Source organism: Mastigoproctus giganteus, chromosome 1 (genome assembly GCF_048544385.1).
Source record: "Mastigoproctus giganteus isolate SK-2022 chromosome 1, ASM4854438v1, whole genome shotgun sequence".
Lineage (NCBI taxonomy): Eukaryota > Metazoa > Arthropoda > Arachnida > Uropygi > Thelyphonidae > Mastigoproctus > Mastigoproctus giganteus.
In genome coordinates, this window is record NC_143575.1 from 220,025,208 (window position 1) to 220,045,994 (window position 20,787).

At 37.9% G+C, this 20,787-nt stretch overlaps 1 protein-coding gene across 1 annotated transcript in view; it reads right to left on the reverse strand.

The window, feature by feature from the left end:
• The window catches only part of Rad9 (cell cycle checkpoint control protein Rad9), a 237,637-nt gene that overhangs the window by 149,437 nt on the left and 67,413 nt on the right, over positions 1-20,787 (reverse strand). The window contains exon 5 of the mRNA XM_090384423.1: positions 3,329-3,443. Coding sequence (XP_090240549.1) covers positions 3,329-3,443 — 115 coding nt within the window. The remainder of the gene's footprint in view (positions 1-3,328; positions 3,444-20,787) is intronic.

Consider the following 20,787-nt stretch of genomic DNA (forward strand, 5'->3'; position numbering starts at 1 on the left):
CTTATACTATGGAATAATCACCTCCTTATCCCTGCTGGAAAAATTCCTGTATATCATTGACAATACTCCATGAGCTACTCTTGCAGCCCGTCTGCACTGCTCAGAGAACTTCATATCTGCCTGCACAATCACCCCCAAGTCCCTTTCATTCTCTACCACTGTCAGTGTAGTACCACACTGACAGTGGTAGAGAATGCTACCTAGTAGTCCACGGAACTGCCATTCAGGTGAAAAGCAAAGCTTGACATGCCTGAGAGAATGTGTGTGACAGCATCAAGAACCAATTTTTCAGAACAAGGAGCAAAGGCTGCTTGTAACATAATTGGTGATAATCTTGGATCAAATGACCTGGTTGCTTGGTTTGAGGTAGATGTGGAAGTTTCAGTTGGACATTACCTGAGCGAGGAAAAAATCGCAGTTTCTGTGAACAGTGAGAAAACAAACAACAAACAAAAGGCCACTGACATAGGGATTGACTCAGAAGGTAATTTGGATGATTGGTGTAAGGAAAAAGCACCAGAAATTAACAAAATGATTGAAAACATTAATGCAGTGATGCATGATTAGAATATCAGAGTAATAGTAAATATTTTCATTTACTGCATTTGTTCGCTATTAAGAATTATGTACTGAAAAAATACTTGTCATAAGTTCCGACAAACTAAAAAACATTAGTATTAGTAGAAGCATACAATGTAAGAAAGCAAGCTTATGCAGCATCAGCCAAAAAAAAAAAAAAAAAAAAACCCTCCCATTTCATCCCTCCATTCGTTCCAAATGCCTGTCCAACTCAGCCTTAAATTTATTTAGGCTATTAGCTTCCACAACAAAAGATAGAAGTCTGTTCCACCAATCAACTATCCACTGGCTAAAGGCAAATTTCCGCACATATATTCTACAACTATCTTTCCCCAATTTCAAACTGTGGCCCCCTCAGGTTTTTAGTCTGAGCAAGACGAAGAATCCCATCAGCATTCAGCTTGCTCAACTCATTCACTACTCTCCAAAAAAGTCTCCTTTACGAAAGCAAAAGCCCTTCCCTTTAGCCTTGATGGTAGTTACATCTTTAAATAATTCACACATCAATACATTGTGATCACTGTCACCCAGTAGTTCCTTTATCTGCAGATTTTTAATGCATGAAGAATTACTATTGATAATAAGATCAAGAGTATTTCTCCCTCTGGTTGCCTCTCGAACATGCTGCTACAAAAAACAGTCATCCAATAAATCCACAAAATTCTTGCTAGTGTGCGAGTGACCAACCACAAGTTCCTGTCAATATCTGGAAAGTTACAATCTCCCATTATAAGACATTCTGATTTACCGGCCCACTCTATTTCTCTACACAAATGCTCATTATACTCATGAGATTCATTAGGCCTATAACACACACCTACTCTCATTTTTCCTTTTCCAGTTATCATAATTGTTGTTGGTGCTTATTTTACACCAAACAGACTGAACACTGCATTATCCACCAGCATCAATTGGATGTGCTTCCTTAGATTTTATGTGTTTCTTAACTAACAGCATAACCCCTCCTCCCTTCCTATCCTGTCTATCCTTCCTATACACATTGTACTCCCCAAATTCCAACTCTGCACTGCCTATATCTGTGTGACACCACGTCTCTGATATCCCAACAATATCTGCCTTTGATATCTTGACTAGCATTTATGTGTTTCTTAACTAACAGCATAACCCCTCCTCCCTTCCTATCCTGTCTATCCTTCCTATACACATTGTACTCCCCAAATTCCAACTCTGCACTGCCTATATCTGTGTGACACCACGTCTCTGATATCCCAACAATATCTGCCTTTGATATCTTGACTAGCATTTATGTGTTTCTTAACTAGCAGCATAACCCCTCCTCCCTTCCTATCCTGTCTATCCTTCCTATACACATTGTACTCCCCAAATTCCAACTCTGCACTGCCTATATCTGTGTGACACCACGTCTCTGATATCCCAACAATATCTGCCTTTGATATCTTGACTAGCACTTCAAGCTCATCAAATTTATTAACTATACTCCTAGCATTGGTGTACATGCAAGTATACATGCACCTGTTCCTAGCCACCTTAACACAGCCCATGTATTTACTTGTTCCACTGTGACTCCCAGCAGTCCTGGAAATCTCCATTACCTTGCTTTCCAGTCTGCTGCCCATTCTAATAGAAGCAGTGCAAGAATCACTTTTTTCTTTGCCTGCAGCCACTGTTAACCTTTTAGTCTGTGTATTCCCCCATGCTAGCAGTTTTCTGACCCACTTAACACTGCCTCGATAGCATCAGCAAATGTTCTTGCACCCTTTCTATTTAAGTGTATCCCATCCCTGTAGAAGCAGTCTCTCCTGTCAACCAGCACAGACCAGGCTGAAAAAAATTCTACCCCTTGAGCCTTGCACAATCTCTCCAGGGCCGAATTGATTGACAAGGCTCTCATCATATACTCCCTCCTATCGTGTCTGGGCAGAATTGCAGACACTTTCACATTTAACCCTAACTCGCGACTTTTTTTTCAACATTGACTTGTACTTGTTGAATAAATCTAGAGATCTCTTATTCTTAATGTCATTAACTCCAACATGTACAACAATATCACCTTTTCTGCCCTGAAAAGATGATATCTGCTCTACAGCATCTTCAACTTGTGCCCCTGGCAGACATACCCTGGTCCTGTTCCACCTATCCTTCTTACATAATATATTTCCCGTCTCCCTGACAATAGAGTCGCCAACAATAACTAGTTCCTTTGGGACCAGCACATTCTGCCTTGGAGATTGCCTCTGTGTTGCCTGATGCACAGGAGTGAGTTCTGTCATTGCGCTGAGCAGCTGAGAGCCTGATGGGCCCCCTCATATTAATTTCTTCGATGGAATTTACCCTACATCTCAAGCTCTCGCAGACGCCCATCAGAATGCTGAATTGGCGCCTAATATGACTAATTCAGAAAGAATTCAAAAAATGTAAGTTCATAACAGCACTGTGCATTAGTAGAATGTAAAGGGAATCTGTATACTCATAAAACATTAATAAATAAAGTATTTATTTAGTAAATAAAGTGTATTTATGTTAAAAAAAACTGGGAAAAAAATGGTAAAATATTTTTGGCTATAATTCACTTCGCTTATAATGTAACTTATAAATTAAGTTGGTGCCTGACACCCGTGTTATATCAAGATTGCTCTGTACTATAATCTGATTTATCAGCAATTAAATTCATAGCTACAATTATCAAACTTTTTTTTTTGCTTAACATGGTACTTTCAGGAAATAATGTAATACTAAATAAAATAAGAATAATGTATACTTTTCTTACCATATTTGCAGAAAAACTGGAATATAAATTTATCTTCTTGAGAATTCAGACTGAGGCAGCATCTGTCTACTGACTTCTCTAAGGACACAACTGATCGAAATGCAAGTATACATGACTATTTAAGGAATTAATTAGAAATAGATAGATAAGATTAGAAATCAGATTTTAATTAGAAATAGAGGATAATTTAATCATAAACTGATTAAATTATCCCTGATTAAATGTCAAATGATTAAATATGCCAAAAATTTTGTGCTACTTATGATTTCATCATTAGCAATATTTATAAAAATATTACTAAATGTTCTTAAAACAGAATGTGTTTTTCATTTAATACTTTAGTAGGTGTATCAAAAAATAAATCCAAGAGCTGACACATGTTCATTTTATACACCATTTAGCATTATTGAAATAAAAGACAAGAAATTGTTGAAAATGGTGAATAATAAGAACAAATGTTATCTTAATTAATATAGTCTTATCGAAAAAAAACAAAATTTCATACTACCTCACTTCCAATGCTTAGCAATGCAAAGTGAGCTAAAATAAGCCAAAAGCCATACCTTTAAGAAAAACTTACCACAAAAGAAGGCATGCATTTGTTTTTACACAGAAGGCATGCAGCAAACTTAGTCTGTACAATATGTCAAAACATGGTATTATAAGTTATTCTTTCTTTTCTTTTTTTTTGTATTAATATTAGAGCAGCTAAATGATATAAGGAAATAGACTTTTTTCTGCATCTGCCCAAAAATAAAAAAAATTTCCTAATTGCTCAGTTTTTCCATCACCAAATAAGTGACTATCCAACTCCACCTCACCCATTTTGGCAGGTAATTTATTCCACTGTATAAAAAACATTATGGAAATCCTGTTGTCTCTAAACTTTACTAGACATGTTGGACACACAACTTGTGTTATCAAGACCCACTAATATTCATAAAATTGGACAAATGCTAAATTATTGTGATTTTCTCTTGTAGAGAACTCCCATTATACTTCCAATTATTCACTATGCATGGATTTAGGGTCAAAGCTTGTTCTTATTCCTTTGTCTTGTTGCAAGGTTCTTCCATCTTTAAGCAGGTCTTTGAAATAATTTCCATCTATTCTGATTACATCTTCAGTGGATGCAGTTATTCCTTAAAATATATTTCAGGTAAGAGATTTCCTGACTTAAAATATAATATTTCAGAATTTTAATATTTCTTAATATCCTATTTATTATATTTATTATTCTATTTTTATTTGTTAAATTCAAAACATTGAATTAAATTCAAAATGAGGATGAAGATTCTCTACAAGAGAAAATCACAATAATTTAGCTTTTGTCTGATTTTACGAATATTAGCGGGTTTCAATCACACAAGTTTTCTGTCTAACGTAATTATTCCAGTGACTGAACACACTGCCCAAAGGTAAATTTCATAAGAGCCAGTATTATTCCTTAAGATTTTGTACAAGTTAGTGCATTTGCATCATTTCTGTACATAGCCAACTACATAAGTGGTTACAAATTGGCATCATTAACTATTTACGTAACCTGAGGCTTTAGCCCTAAACTATACCGTAATCCTTAAGATTTTATATTTGTGTCCACCAGTTCTCTCCTATAAGTGAGGAGCATATCTCCCTTTCATTTTATTCAGACATGCCAGGAGCATAACTGCCCACCCCATAAGATGGGGTTATAAGAAATTGGATTATAAGAAATAAATATAAAACATAAGTTGTAGTGCAAAGATAATTGTAAAAAAAACAGTAACTGTAAGAAGGTGGACTCTGCTCATTATGTATGTCACAAATGAATTACACAGCAAAAAAAGAGACATAAGCTATCAAACTAATTTCATCAAAACTATCACATTCTGCTGAGAGGTAAGTTGAGTCAGACCTTTTCTCTTCAGCATTTCTGGAAGTTAAAATAGCAATTAAATATCAAGCAGGTTGCATAGGATGAGAGCCAGATACAGACAAACAGATTTTTAATTTTATTTATAAATCTGCATAATTTGAAAAGTGGAAGGGCAATTTTGAAGGTAGGTTAGAAATATTTTTGCTTATGAATCATTCTTTATTATTGAGAACAATAAAACAAAATCATATTTAATTTTGGGGTTCCGCTGGTAAAATGTAGGAACCAAAAAGGAGTCCAAAGGCAAAAAAGTTAGCATTACATTAACCTAACAAATAAAAACCGAATGTTACAATCACAAATAAATGCTATTCCTTAATATGTGAAGTAAAGCTGTACAAGTATCTTAGAGAACAGGGTTATAAGCATTGTTGAATGTAAACCTTCATGCCCACTGGATGAGAGCCTTGTCAATCAATTCGGCCCTGGAAAGATTGTGCAAGGCTCACGGGGTAGAATTTTTTTCAGCCTGGATTGTACTTGTTAACAGGAGAGATTGCTTCTACAGGGATGGGATAAACTTAAATAGAAAGGGTGCAAGAATATTTGCTGATGCTATCGAGGCAGTGTTAGGTGGGTCGGAAATTTCTTGCTATTAGAATGAGCAGAAGCCTGAAAAACAAGATGCATGATATTTCAGAGACTGCTGGGAGCCATTGCGGTACAAGTACACACATGGGTTGTGTTAGGGTAGCTAAGAATAGAAACAGGTGCAGGTTTACTTGCGTGTACACCAATGCTAGAAGTTTAGTAAACAAATTTGATGAATTTAAGGTATTGCTCAAAACATCAAAGGCAGATATTGTTAGGATATCAGAGACGTGGTGTCACACAGATATAAGGGATGCAGAACTGGAAGTTGGGGAGTACAACGTCTACAGAAAGGATAGACAGGATAGGAAGGGGGGAGGGGTTATGCTATTAGTTAAGAAACAAGAAACACATAAAAACCAAGGAAGTGAAGCCAGTCGACATCGCTGGACAGTGCAGTGTTGAGTCAGTTTGGTGTGAGATAAGCATTGGGAGATCAAAATTGAGAGTAGGAGTGTGCTATAGGCCTCATGACTCTGATGAGTATAATAAGAAACTGTACAGGGAAATAGAGTGGGCCAGTAAATAAGAGAGTCTTATAATGGGAGATTTTAATTTCTCAGATATTGACTGGAATTTGGGGGCTGGTCACTCAAACACTAGCAATGCTTTTGTGGATTTATTGGATGATTGTTTTCTACATCAGCATGTTCGGTAGGCAACTAGAGGGAGTAATACTCTTGATTTGATTATCAGCAGTGATTCTTCATGCATTAAGAATCTGCAGATAAATGAACCACTAGGTGGCAGTAATCACAGTGTGCTGAAGAGGGATTTACTCAAAGAGGTAACTACCATTAGGTGTAAAGGGAAGGGTTATTGCTTCCGTAAAGGCGACTACGATGGACTGAGACAGTATTTAAATTCTATACAGTGGGACCAACTGATGATGTTACCAACAGCAAATTCAAAATGGGAAGCATTCAAAGAACTTATCTTGGAAGTTACTAGGCTTTGCATACCAACTAAGAAATATTTTTCAAGGTTTAGGCCAAAATGGATGTCAGATGAACTAATGAGGCATATGGCAGAGAAGAAAAATGCATGGGATACTTACAAATTAACACATGACACAGAAGCCTATGATAGATACAAGTTGATATGCAACCAAGTTACAAAGGAGGTTAGGCAGGCGAAGGCAGATTACAAGAAATCCTTGGCAAGGGATGCAAAGAAAAACAGCAAAGAGTTCTTTACTTATGTAAACTCTAGAAGGAAGGGGATGAATCAGATTGGTCCACTTGATATTGATGGGTCAACTGTTGATGATCCTGCTCAGGTAGCTAACAAACTAAATGAATATTTTGCATCGACATTCACACATGAGGAGTTATTCAGCGAGGGGAATGCCAGAGGTGTATTCAACTCTAGCAGTAAGCTACAGAATCTTTAAATAACTGGAAGTAAAGTGGAGGAGAAATTGTTGAAGATAAACACAAGAAAGGCACCCGGGGTGGATGGGATCTATCCAGTTATATTTAAGGAGGCAGCAAAGGAAGTAAGCAAACCCTTAGCCATAATTATGAGAGCTTCCTTGGACTCAGGGGAGGTACCCATAGACTGGAAATGTGCAAATGTGACCCCAATTCACAAAGGAGGATCAAAGGCTGACACAAGTAATTATAGACCTGTGAGCTTAACTTCTGTTCTAGGAAAATTAATGGAAGCACTGGTTAAAGAAGCACTGCAGGATCATTTAGACAAGACTTCAGTTATAGCTCGGACACAGCATGGTTTTGTTAAGGGGAAGTCTTGCCTGACCAACTTGATTGGATACTATGATGCAGTCACAAAAGAACTGGATGCAGGGAATAGCTTTGATATTATATACTTGGATCTTAGAAAGGCTTTTGATACTGTTGCACATGGAAGACTGCTACACAAATTGGAGCAGTGTGACATTGGAGGCAAATTGCTGCTATGGATAAAGGGGTGGTTGAGGGGGAGAAGACAGAGAGTGGTAATCAATGGACACTCCTCATCGTGGACTAATGTTATTAGTGGAGTCCCTCAGGGCTCAGTGTTGGGTCCATTATTGTTTTCTGTATTTATAAATGATATTGATGATGGTATATCAAGCTTAATGTCCAAGTTTGCAGACGATACAAAGGTTGGCAGGGTTATCAAGGACACTACTGATACTATGCTGCTGCAACAGGATCTGGAAAGGTTGAGCAGATGGGCTGAGAGGTGGCAAATGAAGTTTAACATTGACAAATGTAAAGTACTACACATGGGAAACAGCAACCCCAGAGCAACGTATCAACTCTGTGGTAGTACTTAGGGGTGGTTGTGCAGGCAGATATGAAGTTCTCTGAGCAGTGCAGACGGGCTGCAAGAGTAGCTCATGGAGTATTGTCAATGATATACAGGAATTTTTCCAGAAGGGATAAGGAGGTGATTATTCCCTTGTATAAGGCAATGGTCAGGCTACACCTAGAGTACTGTATACAGGTGTGGAGGCCTCATTTCAAGAAGGATGTAGAGCTGCTGGAACGAGTACAGAGAAGGGCAACAAGATTAGTGAATGGAACAAAGGGGTGCTCTTACAAAGAAAGGCTTAAGTTTTGCAAATTACAGTGTCTGGAGACTAGGCACCAGCGAGGTGATCTGATAGAGGTGTATAAAGCTTTGAATGGTTTGAGCATGCTCAATGCTGATGGGATTCTTCCTCTAGCTCAGAATAATCACCTGAGAGGGCATAAATTCAAATTGAGGAAAGACAGATGTAGGATAGACGTGCGGAAATTTGCCTTTAGCCAGCGGGTGGTTGGTTGGTGGAACAGACTTCCATCCCTTGTCGTGGAGGTTGATAGCCTAAATAAGTTTAAGGCTCAGCTGGACAGGTATTTTGAACGAACAGAGGGGTGAAGTGGAAGTGGGTTTTTTTTTTGGCTGATGCTGCATAAGCTTGCTTTCTTGCATCAAATGCCTCTACTAATGCTAATGCTAATGCAATGTCATCACCGAAGGTTCATAAAAAACACGTAAGCTCTCCTCTTCTCTTATTATTATTAATTAATTTTTATATATATATATAAAAATTAATTATATATAATTAATCCGACTGACCTGTTTTGAATGGAGTGCCTGAGAGTGGTTTTGGGGTACCACACCAGACTGGGGGAACAATACATTAATGGGGGATTTGTATAGAGTAAACAGTTGTTTAGAAGAAAAAGTATTGTGGAGAGAGAAAAAGAAACTCTGTTTTTTGGTGCATAGGAAGCAATATTTGTAATGTGCTTATGCCAAGAGAGATTTAAAGTCAGTGTAATCCCTAATAGAGATATGTGATCTTATCTAGAAATCTAGATAAGCCTGCTGACGAAGCTAGTAGGGGCCAGACGTGTTCAAAGCCGCTAAGTGGATTTTTCTTATTTATTGATTTGAAATTATTGTTTTTCTAAAACTTTTGATTTAAATTTAGTAGTATAGCATTATTTTGTGATATTTCTGATTAATCTGGTGTATTTATTCTTTACTCGACCTTGTAATTGCATAAAAGTATCGGTAAGGGTATCAAATCCATGTGTTACAAGTTACAACTCCGCTGAACAAGAAGTTTTTTAGCCATATTTAGCCGCTTATTGAATATTTTTTACATCAAATTATTTTTTGTAAGTAGCTTATAGACCTAGTAAGGATCGTTAGTTTATACTGAATCAAGACAGCGAGATTTGAAAGTTAATTAATACTTAAGTGTCCATAGATTACCTTTCGTAAATTCCCGCCTTTATCTTTGTCATATGATCGTTATATATCGAACCTAGATAGCGTTAGTATAGTATAGGTTATAATAGTTTCAGCGATCGGTAAAATCTATTAAACTTGTTGAACTTCGTTGGCATTTAAATTGCACTTTAACTAAATACATATACCGACTTAGATTACAAATGTAACATAATTAATTAATACATAACTGATACGGAAGTTATATAAAGGGAACTCGGAGATAGTTAATACTTGACATTAAAAAATATATATACCATTATAACTGTGTTGGGAGATAAATTAGGGTTATAAACTGAAATTGAAATTTTATTTAAATTAAAAGTAATCATGACTCAGACCAGAGCAGCAAAACAAAAGGCTCAAGCTAATGAAAGTGCTGTGGCTCAGAGGAGAACTGAGGGGGGCAGTTGCCTTCTGAATCACAGCCTTCTAAAATGCACAGCTTGCATGATGTTTGTGGAGCATTCAGGTACGGGACATGATATTGCCATGGGGGATGTCTTTGTGTGTGCGCGATGCAAGGAGTGTATCGAAATCAGGCAACAACTCAGCGTTCTTATGGGCCTATATGAGAGCTTGAAGGACAGGGTGGATGCCCTCGAAGTAACTAAACTGAGGGGCCCATCAAGCTCTCAGCTGCCCACATCAACGCCAGAGCTTGCACTTGGTCATCGTGAAACACAGCGGCAACCCCCAAGGCAGAATGCGCTGGTCTCAAAGGAACTAGTAGTTGTTGGTGACTCTATTGTCAGGGAAACGGGGAACATGCTTTGTAAAAAGGATAGGTGGAACAGGACCAGGGTATGTCTGCCAGGGGCAAAGGTTGATGACGTTGTAGAACAGATATCATCTTTTAAGGGCACAAAAGGTGATATAGTTGTACACGTTGGCACTAATGATATCAAGAGTAGGAGACCGGCAGAATTGCTTAACAAGTACAGGTCACTGTTGAAAAAAAGCCGTGAAATAGGGTTGAATTTGAAAGTGTCTGCAATTATAACCAGACACGATAGGAGGGAGTATATGATGAGAGCCTTGTCGATCAATTCGGCCCTGGAAAGATTGTGCAAGGCTCAAGGGGTAGAATTTTTTTCAGCCTGGACTGTACTTGTTAACAGGAGAGATTGCTTCTACAGGGATGGGATACACTTAAATAGAAAGGGTGCAAGAATATTTGCTGATGCTATCGATGCAGTGTTAGGTGGGTCGGAAAACTGCTAGCTTGGGGGGATACAAAGACGAATAGATTAACAGTAGCCACTGGCAGTGGTGAAAGAGATTCTTGCACTGCTTCTATTGAAATGAGCAGAAGCCTGAAAAACAAGATTCAGGATATTTCAGAGACTGCTGGGAGTCATTGCGGTACAAGTAAATAAATGGGTTGTGTTAGGGTAGCTAAGAATAGAAATAGGTGCATGTATACTTGCATGTACACCAATGCTAGGAGTTTAGTAAATAAATTTGATGAATTTGAGGTATTGCTCAAAACATCAAAGGCAGATATTGTTGGGATATCAGAGACTTGGTGTCACACAGATATAAGGAATGCAGAACTGGAATTTGGGGAGTACAACGTCTACAGAAAATATAGACTGGATAGGAAGGGAGGAGGGGTTATGCTATTAGTTAAGAAATACATAAAATCCAATGAAGTGAAGCCAGTGGACATCGCTGGACAGTGCAGTGTCGAGTCAGTTTGGTGTGACATAAGCACTGGGAGATCAAAATTGAGAGTAGGAGTGTGCTATAGGCCTAATGACTCTGATGAGTATAATAAGAAAATGTACAGGGAAATAGAGTGGGCCAGTAAATCAGAGAGTCTTATAATGGGAGATTTTAATTTCCCAGATATTGACTGGAGTTTGGGGGCTGGTCACTCACACACTAGCAAGGCTTTTGTGGATTTATTGGATGATTGTTTTCTACATCAGCATGTTCGGGAGGCAACTAGAGGGAGGAATACTCTTGATTTGATTATCAGTAGTGATTCTTCATGCATTAAGAATCTGCAGATAAATGAACCACTAGGTGGCAGTGATCACAGTGTGCTGAAGTGGGATTTACTCAAAGAGGTAACTACCATTAGGGGTAAAGGGAAGAGTTATTGTTTTCGTAAAGGCGACTACGATGGACTGAGGCAGTATTTAAATTCTATACAGTGGGACCAACTGATGATGTTGTTGTTGTTTGGTTTTTAGGAGCATTAGCAACTAAGGCCATATTGCTCCGCGGATAATGCGGTGGTCATTCCCTGACCTTTCCGCATCCTCCGTATTTGGTGGTCACGGGCTCGAACCCCGGTCTAATCAAGAAGCGTGTGCTACGCACTGCTGCTCCTGCCCACCTGGCTACGGAGGCGCCTCCAACTGATGATGTTACCAACAGCAAATGCAAAATGGGAAGCATTCAAAGAACTTATCTTGGAAGCTACTAGGCTTTACATACCAACTAAGAAATATTGTTCAAGGTTTAGGCCTAAATGGATGTCAGATGAACTGATGAGGCATATGGCAGAGAAGAAACATACATGGGATACATACAAATTAACACATGACACAGAAGCCTATGATAGATACAAGTTGATCTGTAACCAAGTTACAAAGGAGGTTAGGCAGGCAAAGGCAGAGTACGAGAAATCTTTGGCAAGGGATGCAAACAAAAACAGCAAAGAGTTCTTTACTTATGTAAATTCTAGAAGGAAGGGGATGAACCTGATTGGTCCACTTGATATCGATGGGTCAACTGTTGATGATCCTGCTCAGGTAGCTAACAAACTAAATGAATATTTTGCATCGACATTCACACATGAGGAGTTATTCAGCGAAGGGGATACTAGAGGTGTATTCAACTCTGGCAGTAAGCTAGAGAATCTTGTAATAACTGAGAGTAAAGTGGAGGAGAAATTGTTGAAGATAAATACAAGAAAGGCACCTGGGGTGGATGGGATCTATCCAGTTATATTAAAGGAGGCAGCAAAGGAAGTAAGAAAACCGTTAGCCATAATTATGAGAGCTTCCTTGGACTCAGGGGAGGTACCCGCAGACTGGAGATGTGCAAATGTGACCCCAATTCACAAAGGAGGATCAAAGGCTGACACAAGCAATTATAGACCTGTGAGTTTAACTTCTGTTCCAGGAAAATTAATGGAGGCACTGCTTAAAGAAGCACTGCAGGATCATTTAGACAAGACTTCAGTTATAGCTCGGACCCAGCATGGTTTTGTTAAGGGGAAGTCTTGCCTGACCGGCCGACCGGGCTAGCCGAGTGTGTAAAGTACCTGCCCGGCAACCCAAAGGTCGCGGGTTCGAGTCCCGCCTCGGGCTTGGATCAAAGTACTGCAAAAACCTTGGGAGGTGCAATATGGCCACAGAAGCCGATGCGCCAACAACTACCAAATCAAAATCTTGCCTCACCAATTTGATTGGATACTATAATGCAGTCACAAAGGAACTGGATGCAGGGAATAACTTTGATATTATATACTTGGATCTTAGACAGGCTTTTGATACTGTTGCACATGGAAGACTGCTGCACAAATTGGAGCAGTGTGACATTGGAGGCAAATTGCTGCTGTGGATAAAGGGGTGGCTGAGGGGGAGAAGACAGAGAGTGGTAATCAATGGACACTGCTCATCGTGGACTAATGTTATTAGTGCAGTCCCTCAGGGCTCAGTGTTGGGTCCATTATTGTTTTCTGTATTCATAAATGATATTGATGATGGTACATCAAGTTTAATGTCGAAGTTTGCAGACGATACAAAGGTAGGCATCGTTGTCAAGGACATTACTGACACTATGCTGCTGCAACAGGATCTGGAATGGTTGAGCAGATGGGCTGAGAGGTGGCAAATGAAGTTTAACATTGACAAATGTAAAGTACTACACATGGGAAACAGCAACCCCAGAGCAACGTATCAACTCTGTGGTACTACACTGACAGTGGTAGAGAATGAAAGGGACCTGGGGGTGGTTGTGCAGGCAGATATGAAGTTCCCTGAGCAGTGCAGACGGGCTGCAAGAGTAGCTCATGGTGTATTGTCAATGATATATAGGAATTTTTCTAGCAGGGATAAGGAGGTGATTATTCCCTTGTATAAGGCAATGGTCAGGCCACACCTAGAGTACTGTATACAGGTCTGGAGGCCTCATTTCAAGAAGGATGTAGAGCTGCTGTAATGAGTACAGAGAAGGGCAACAAGATTAGTGAATGGAACAAAGGGGTGCTCTTACGAAGAAAGGCTTAAGTTTTGCAAGTTACAGTGTCTGGAGACTAGGCACCAGCGAGGTGATCTGATAGAGGTGTATAAAGCCTTGAATGGTTTAAGCATGCTCAATGCTGATGGGATTCTTCCTCTAGCTCAGAAAAATCACCTGAGAGGGCATAAATTCAAATTGAGGAAAGACAGATGTAGGATAGACGTGCGGAAATTTGCCTTTAGCCAGCGGGTGGTTGGTTGGTGGAACAGACTTCCATCCCTTGTGGTGGAAGTTGATAGCCTAAATAAGTTTAAGGCTCAGCTGGACAGGTATTTTGAACGAACAGAGGGGTGAAGTGGAAGTGGTTTTTTTTTGTTTTTTTTTGGCTGATGCTGCATAAGCTTGCTTTCTTGCATCAAATGCCTCTACTAATGCTAATGCTAATCTCAGTGTCACCGAAGGTGAGCACAGTAGCAGTAGACCCCTTTTAGCAACACATATCATTAACAAAACCCATGGGCTGTCCTGGCAGCCTGTCTACAGTGCTCACAAAACTTCATATCTGACTGCACAATTATACATCTCTTTTTCATTCTACACTACCCTGAGAGTATGACACCACACAGTTGCTATGTTAATCTGGGTTTACTACTCCCCATATGAAGTGACTTTCATTCATCAATGTTAAATTTCAATTGCAATTTTGCAGCCCATCTGCCTAAATTATCTATGTTTTGCAGTAGCATACCCTGTTAACTGTCATTAACTACCCTGCCAACTTTCATATCAACTGAAACTTAGACACAAGGCCTGATATGCCTTCATCAATATCAGTAATAAATATTGAAAACAATGATGTGCCCAGCACTGAACAGGGAATAATTTTCCACTAATAACATTTGTCCAAGAAGAGCAATGCTCACTGATAACTATCTGTCTTCTCCCATTCAACCAACCCTCTATCAATAGCAGTAATTTGCCCTTAATGCCACACTGCTCCAATCTGTATAGAAGTCTTATGTGCAACAGTATCAAAGTTTTTTTTTATTAAAAGCAGATCAATATTTTATTAAATTTTATACTTTTTATTCCAATTTGGCAGTTTATGGATTTCCCCATTACTTTGTAAAGAGTAGAGATAAGTTCAACAGGGCAATAATTGGCTGGAAAAGATCTCCCACCCTTTAAAAGAACTGATTAGCCATGATAAAATTTCCAAGTAGAAGCTAAAGGACATCCATGAGCTACAATATTTGGCCTTAACAGCTAAAGGTAACAAAAATATGTCTGCATTTCAACCTGCAGTCGAGCTTTCATCAGCTGGAGATCAAACTGTATCAGGATATACAGTGTCCAGGAGACTTCATGCCAGGAAACCAGCAATTTACAATCCTCCAACCAAAACCTACCAGAGAGCCCACAACACTACAATTAAGAAAAATTAACTATAGATTTCACCCTATATCAATATGTATTCAATATTGACTAAGCTATTAAACTTGTCAGAGAGAGAGAGTAGTCATATTTTAAGAAATTAAACATGAACATTAAATTTTCCTGAAAATATGACCAATATTCCTTATTTTTTCGCAATCTTAATAGTTTAGTTTCCAAAATTATTTCTGCAATTGCAAATTTTCTAGTAACTGTACTTGAGAGACTCATAACACTAAGTTGGCTTACCAATTATCTTCATCAACTTCATTTTGCTTATGCAAAAGCAACCAACAACCTTACTTTCTGTAACATAATCTTCATTTTACTGGCCTTGTATGTATTTAGTTTTATGTCAGCCTTAACTTTGGTTGATTTGATTTCAGCAAAGAGTGAATATTGTCATATCTTCATCATAGCATGAAGGAAAATCTTCACATTTAACAATTCCCTAAACTAGTTTAAGTGTAAAAATTTAATTCACAGAAATGACCACATATATCCATTACACATTCCTATCATAAAGATTCTTATCCTGTTTCATTTCATAAGCTACAATATTACACAAAAATTTAATATTGTAATGCCACAAATTAAGGCATGCAATTTAATTCTGCTAAAAAAATTCATTTTTCTTCCCTCTAAGGAAAACACTATCCCTTTTCTAGCTCTAAGAAGATCACTTCTCTACTTTTTCTCTAAAGCCAAAAGGAATGCTTTGCTTGCATTTGTTTCCCACAAACAATTGTCAAAAGTTCTTTTTTTGAGCAAACATGATCATTACAAAAACAATCACTTGCACTCCTACACTTCGAGTATTGACAGCCATTTTGTTCTCATGTAAAGCACGAGTTGCAGAGTGATAACAGAACCTTTCTTTCCAAAAATTATTTTAAAATAACTTAAATCATTCAATTTGTGGCATATAAATCAACAATTCTGCATTTTCTAAATATACTAACATGTAAGTTTTTCCTTTTCATTTAGTAATAGTAGTAGCAATAGTACTTGCCATACATTGCAAGGAAGCCACAGGCTTTTGGGTAAAAAAATACAAAAAAAAAAAAAAAAACACCAAGTAGATAAGAAAATAATAGATTATATGCTTCAAATATATACTGATTATATACTTCAAAGGTTAACTATTCAGTTATTCAATGAATTTATTCAAATCAACTAGATAGTTACTTATATGAGGAGAGAAGCATATAATCTGTATTTTCTAATCTACTTGCCATTTTTCTACTTGGTGTCAGCCTCAACTACCTGCGAGAGCAATTTGTTCCAGCAATCAATGACTCACTGGCTAAGAGAAAACTTCCTACAATCTAATCTAAACCTCAACCCTTGTAATTTGAATTCATGGACCCTAGTTCTGGAAATGTTTATAACAATGAAAATTCCACCTTCATTCATTTTAGTAATCAATCTCAGAGCCTTATAAACCTCAATTAGGCCACCTCTGAGGTGATTGGTTGCCATTTAATTTTAATAATTTAAATTTAAATTTAATCATTTTGTATATCAGTTTATATAAATCTTTGAAATTACAATATAGTAGTAGTAGTAGTGGCATGTGATGCAAGAAAGCAAGTGTATGAGCTTATGCAGCATGCAGCATCAGCATCCCACAACCATTCCCTCTAAATGTTTGTCCAGTTCCTCCTTAAATTAATTTAACCAATCAATTTCCACAAAGACAGATTCCGCACATCTATTCTACATCTGTCTTTCCTTAATTTGAATTTATGCCCCCTTAGGTTCGTAATCTGAACAAGTGGAAGGATCCCATCAGAATTCAGCGTGCTCAACCCATTCAAGGCCTTATACAACTCAATCAGATCACCTCGCAGGTGCCTAGTCTCCAGCCACTGCAATTTGCAGAACTTAAGCCTCCCTTGGTAAGAGGATCTCTTCATTCCCCTCACCAATCTTGTTGCCCTTCTCTGTACATGCTCAAGCAAATCTACATCCTTCCTAAAATGAGGCTTCTAGACCTGTATGCAGTACTCAAGTGTGTGGCCTGACCATTGCCTTATACAGAGGGATATTTCACCTCCTTTTCCCTGCTAGCAAAATTCCTATATATCATTGACAAAACCCCATGACCTGCCATGGCAGCTTGTCTGCATTGCTCAGAAAACTTCATATCTGACTGCACAATTACTCCCAGGTCTTTTTCATTTTCTACCACCTTAAGTGTAGTACCACACAGTTGGTACGTTTCTTTGGGGTTACTTCTACCCATATGCAGTACTTTGCATTTGTCAAGGTTAAACTTCAGTTGCCACTTCTCAGCCCATCTGCCCAAATTTTCTAGATCCTGTTGCAGTAGCACACTGCCATTACTGTCATTAACAATCCTGCCAACCTTTGTATCATCTGCAAACTTCGACACTAAGCCTGATATACCTTCATCAATATCATTAATAAATATACAAAACAACAGTGGACCCAACTGAACCCTGTGGGACTCCACTTATAACATTAATCCACGAAGAGCAGCACCCATTGATTACTGCCCTCTGTCTTCTCCCACTCAACCATCCTTTTATCCATTGTAGCAACTTACCCTTAATACCATTCTGCTCCAATTTGTACAGTAGTCTTCCATGCGTAACAGTGTCAAAAGCTTTCCTGAAATCCAAGTATATAATATCAAAATTATATTTTGCATCCAGTTCCTTTGTAACTGGACTTTCCCTTAACAAAACCATGCTGTGTCTGAATTATTGTTGCAGTCTTGTCTAGATGATCCTGCAATGCATCTTTAACCAGTGACTCCATTATTTTACCCGGAACAGAAATTAAACTAGCTGGTCTGTAATTACTCGTGTCACCCTTAGATCCCCCTTTGTGAATTGGGGATAAATTTGCACATCTCCAGTCCGTGGGGACCTCCCCTGAGTCCAAGGATCCTCTCATAATTATGGCTAAGGGTTTGCTTACTTCCTTTGCCGCCTCCTTTAATATAACTGGATAGATCCCATCCACCCCAAGAATGCCTTTCTTATGTTTAACTTCAACAATATCTCCTCCACTTTGCTCTCAGTTATTACAAAATCATTAAGCACCCTGCTACAATTTGATAACCTTCTGCCATTTTCAAACCTTAATAACTCCTCATGTGTGAATGTAGATGCAAAATACTCATTCAGTTTGTTTGCTATCCGAGCAGGATCATCAACAGTCGAACCATCGATATCAAGGGGACCAATCAGATTCATCCCCTTCCTTTTAGAGTTTATATAAACTGAATGTTATGGTGTAATTGTTTAACAAGGTGGTTAATAAATGATTACAATATTATATTTTTTGGTATGTTTCAAGCAACAATTAAATCTCGTTTATACATATTCACTTTATACAAAGCACTCGTTTATATGAAGCACATACCATTCCCCTGAGAAAGGATAGGCTTTTCTATATTAATATATTTGTTTATTACAAAATTCGGTTAATATGTATTACAAAGTTCTTTTCACCCCGTGAGAAATGAACATTGTTGTTTTGTATGTTTAATACAAATCTTGGCAGAGCGATCCGATTATTGCCACCAGCCACCTGGCTCTCTACTTCCCGAAGGATGGCACTGACTTGTTAGAAATTAGTTTTGTGTAAACAAAAGCAGTTTATGGTAGCTATAATGTTAAGTGCACTCTGAAAAACATCTTTCTGAAGTTGTTAAATTAACAAAAGAATAAAAAGTTTTTCTAAGTTGTTTTTACATGCACTCCCTTGCTCTGCACAGAAACAAATTAATTTAAAATTTGTTTATATTAAATCTTATCTAGCAGTGTTATGGTGACAAAACGTAGACGGACAGAATTAAGCCTGGAAATTAAACTAAAGATTATACAAGAGGCTGATAGGATGGAAATAAGCAAAACGGACATTGCAAAGGAATACAACATCCCTTTACCTACTTTATCTACAATACTGAAAAACTGAAAAAGACTTGAAGAAGTGCATGACACTGGAGCAGCGATGAAAAACAGGAAACTAATTCATGGTGCAAAACACGAGGAGCCTGAAACAAAACTTTTCAAATGGTACCAACAGATGCATGCATCTAATGTGCCAAATCAGGTCCAATTTTGCAAGAAAAGGCAAATTATCTAGCTCAGCAACATGGGATTAGCAACTTCAAATGCACCAGTGGCTGGCTCCAAAGATTTAAAGAAGGAAAAACTTGGTTTCGTGAAATGTTTGTTGTTAATCTGGATTAGTTGACAAAGAAAAGGCTACAGACTGGTTGTGTTCTGTACAGTCTATCCTTGAAAAATATGAGGCAAAGGATATTTTTAATCTTGACGAGACAGGTTTATTTTATAATTTGCTGCCAAACAAAACATTTGCTGTTCGAGGAGAGTCTTGTCATGGTAAAAAATTAAGTAAACAAAGACTCACTGTTCTGTTATGCAGCAATTCAGATGGCAGTACAAAACTATGCTCACTTGTGATTGGTAAGTTTTCCAAGACAAGATGTTTTAAAGCAATTAACCAACTTCCCTGTGATTATGAGGCCAATAGAAGTGCTTGGCTTATGGTCAAAATTTTTCAATCTTGGTTATCAAAATTGGACAGAAGAATGGCTTCAAAAAAAAGGAACATTTTGATGATTCTAGGCCATTGTGCAGCACATTCTTCCGAGACACTTAAGTTGACAAATATACGGCTGTTGTTTTTACCCCCCAATACCACCAGTTTAATGCGACCACTGGATCAAGGCATTATTTATAACCTCAAAAGCGCATATAGAGCCTGCTTGATAAGGTACTTGATCCGCAACATAGAAGGAGGGAACAATTTGCAGCCAAATTGGAATGTCTTGGATGCTCTCCGTAATCTTGTTATTGCTTGGGAAAGTATTACATCAAGTGTAATAATCAATTTCTTCAGAAAGAGTGGTGAGAACATCATCTGGAGAGATGATATTCATCATTTGGAGAGATGATATTCATCATTTGGAGAGAACATCATTGAAAAACATGGTCCAGTAGACGAATGTGATAGCAATAGTGAGGAATGGAGGAATTTGAAGGAGCATATGGATTTTGTTGGCGAATTTGAAGAGTTTGTGAAGGCGGATGATGAAGTTGTTACCACTGCAATGCCAACACCAGAAGAGCTGCTGTGTACCAAACAAAATGATGATGTTTTTGTTACCAGCAAAAGTGAAAGTGAAGAAGCGCACACACACACACACACACACACACTGCCATCTAAAAAAGATGACCAAAATGCATTGAACATAATAGAGAATGTGTTGGCCTGCAGTAACGTTGACAAAGAAACAACTATTGCATTTGATAACATCTGTGCTGTAGTTAAAAATGCATATAGGACAAAAACTGTGCAAACAACATTGGATTCTTTCTTTAAATTAGATTAATTTATTAAAAAGTTAATGGTTTGTATGTCTCCTCTTTTATTTTAAGATTGTAATTCTTTTTACTGTGAAACTAAAATATTGTGTATATCAAAATATATACTGTACAATATTTTAATTTCCGTTAATATTGCTTTTCTCTTAGTTTATCTCACAAATAAAATAAAATCTATTTAGCATTAAATCAGCTCACAC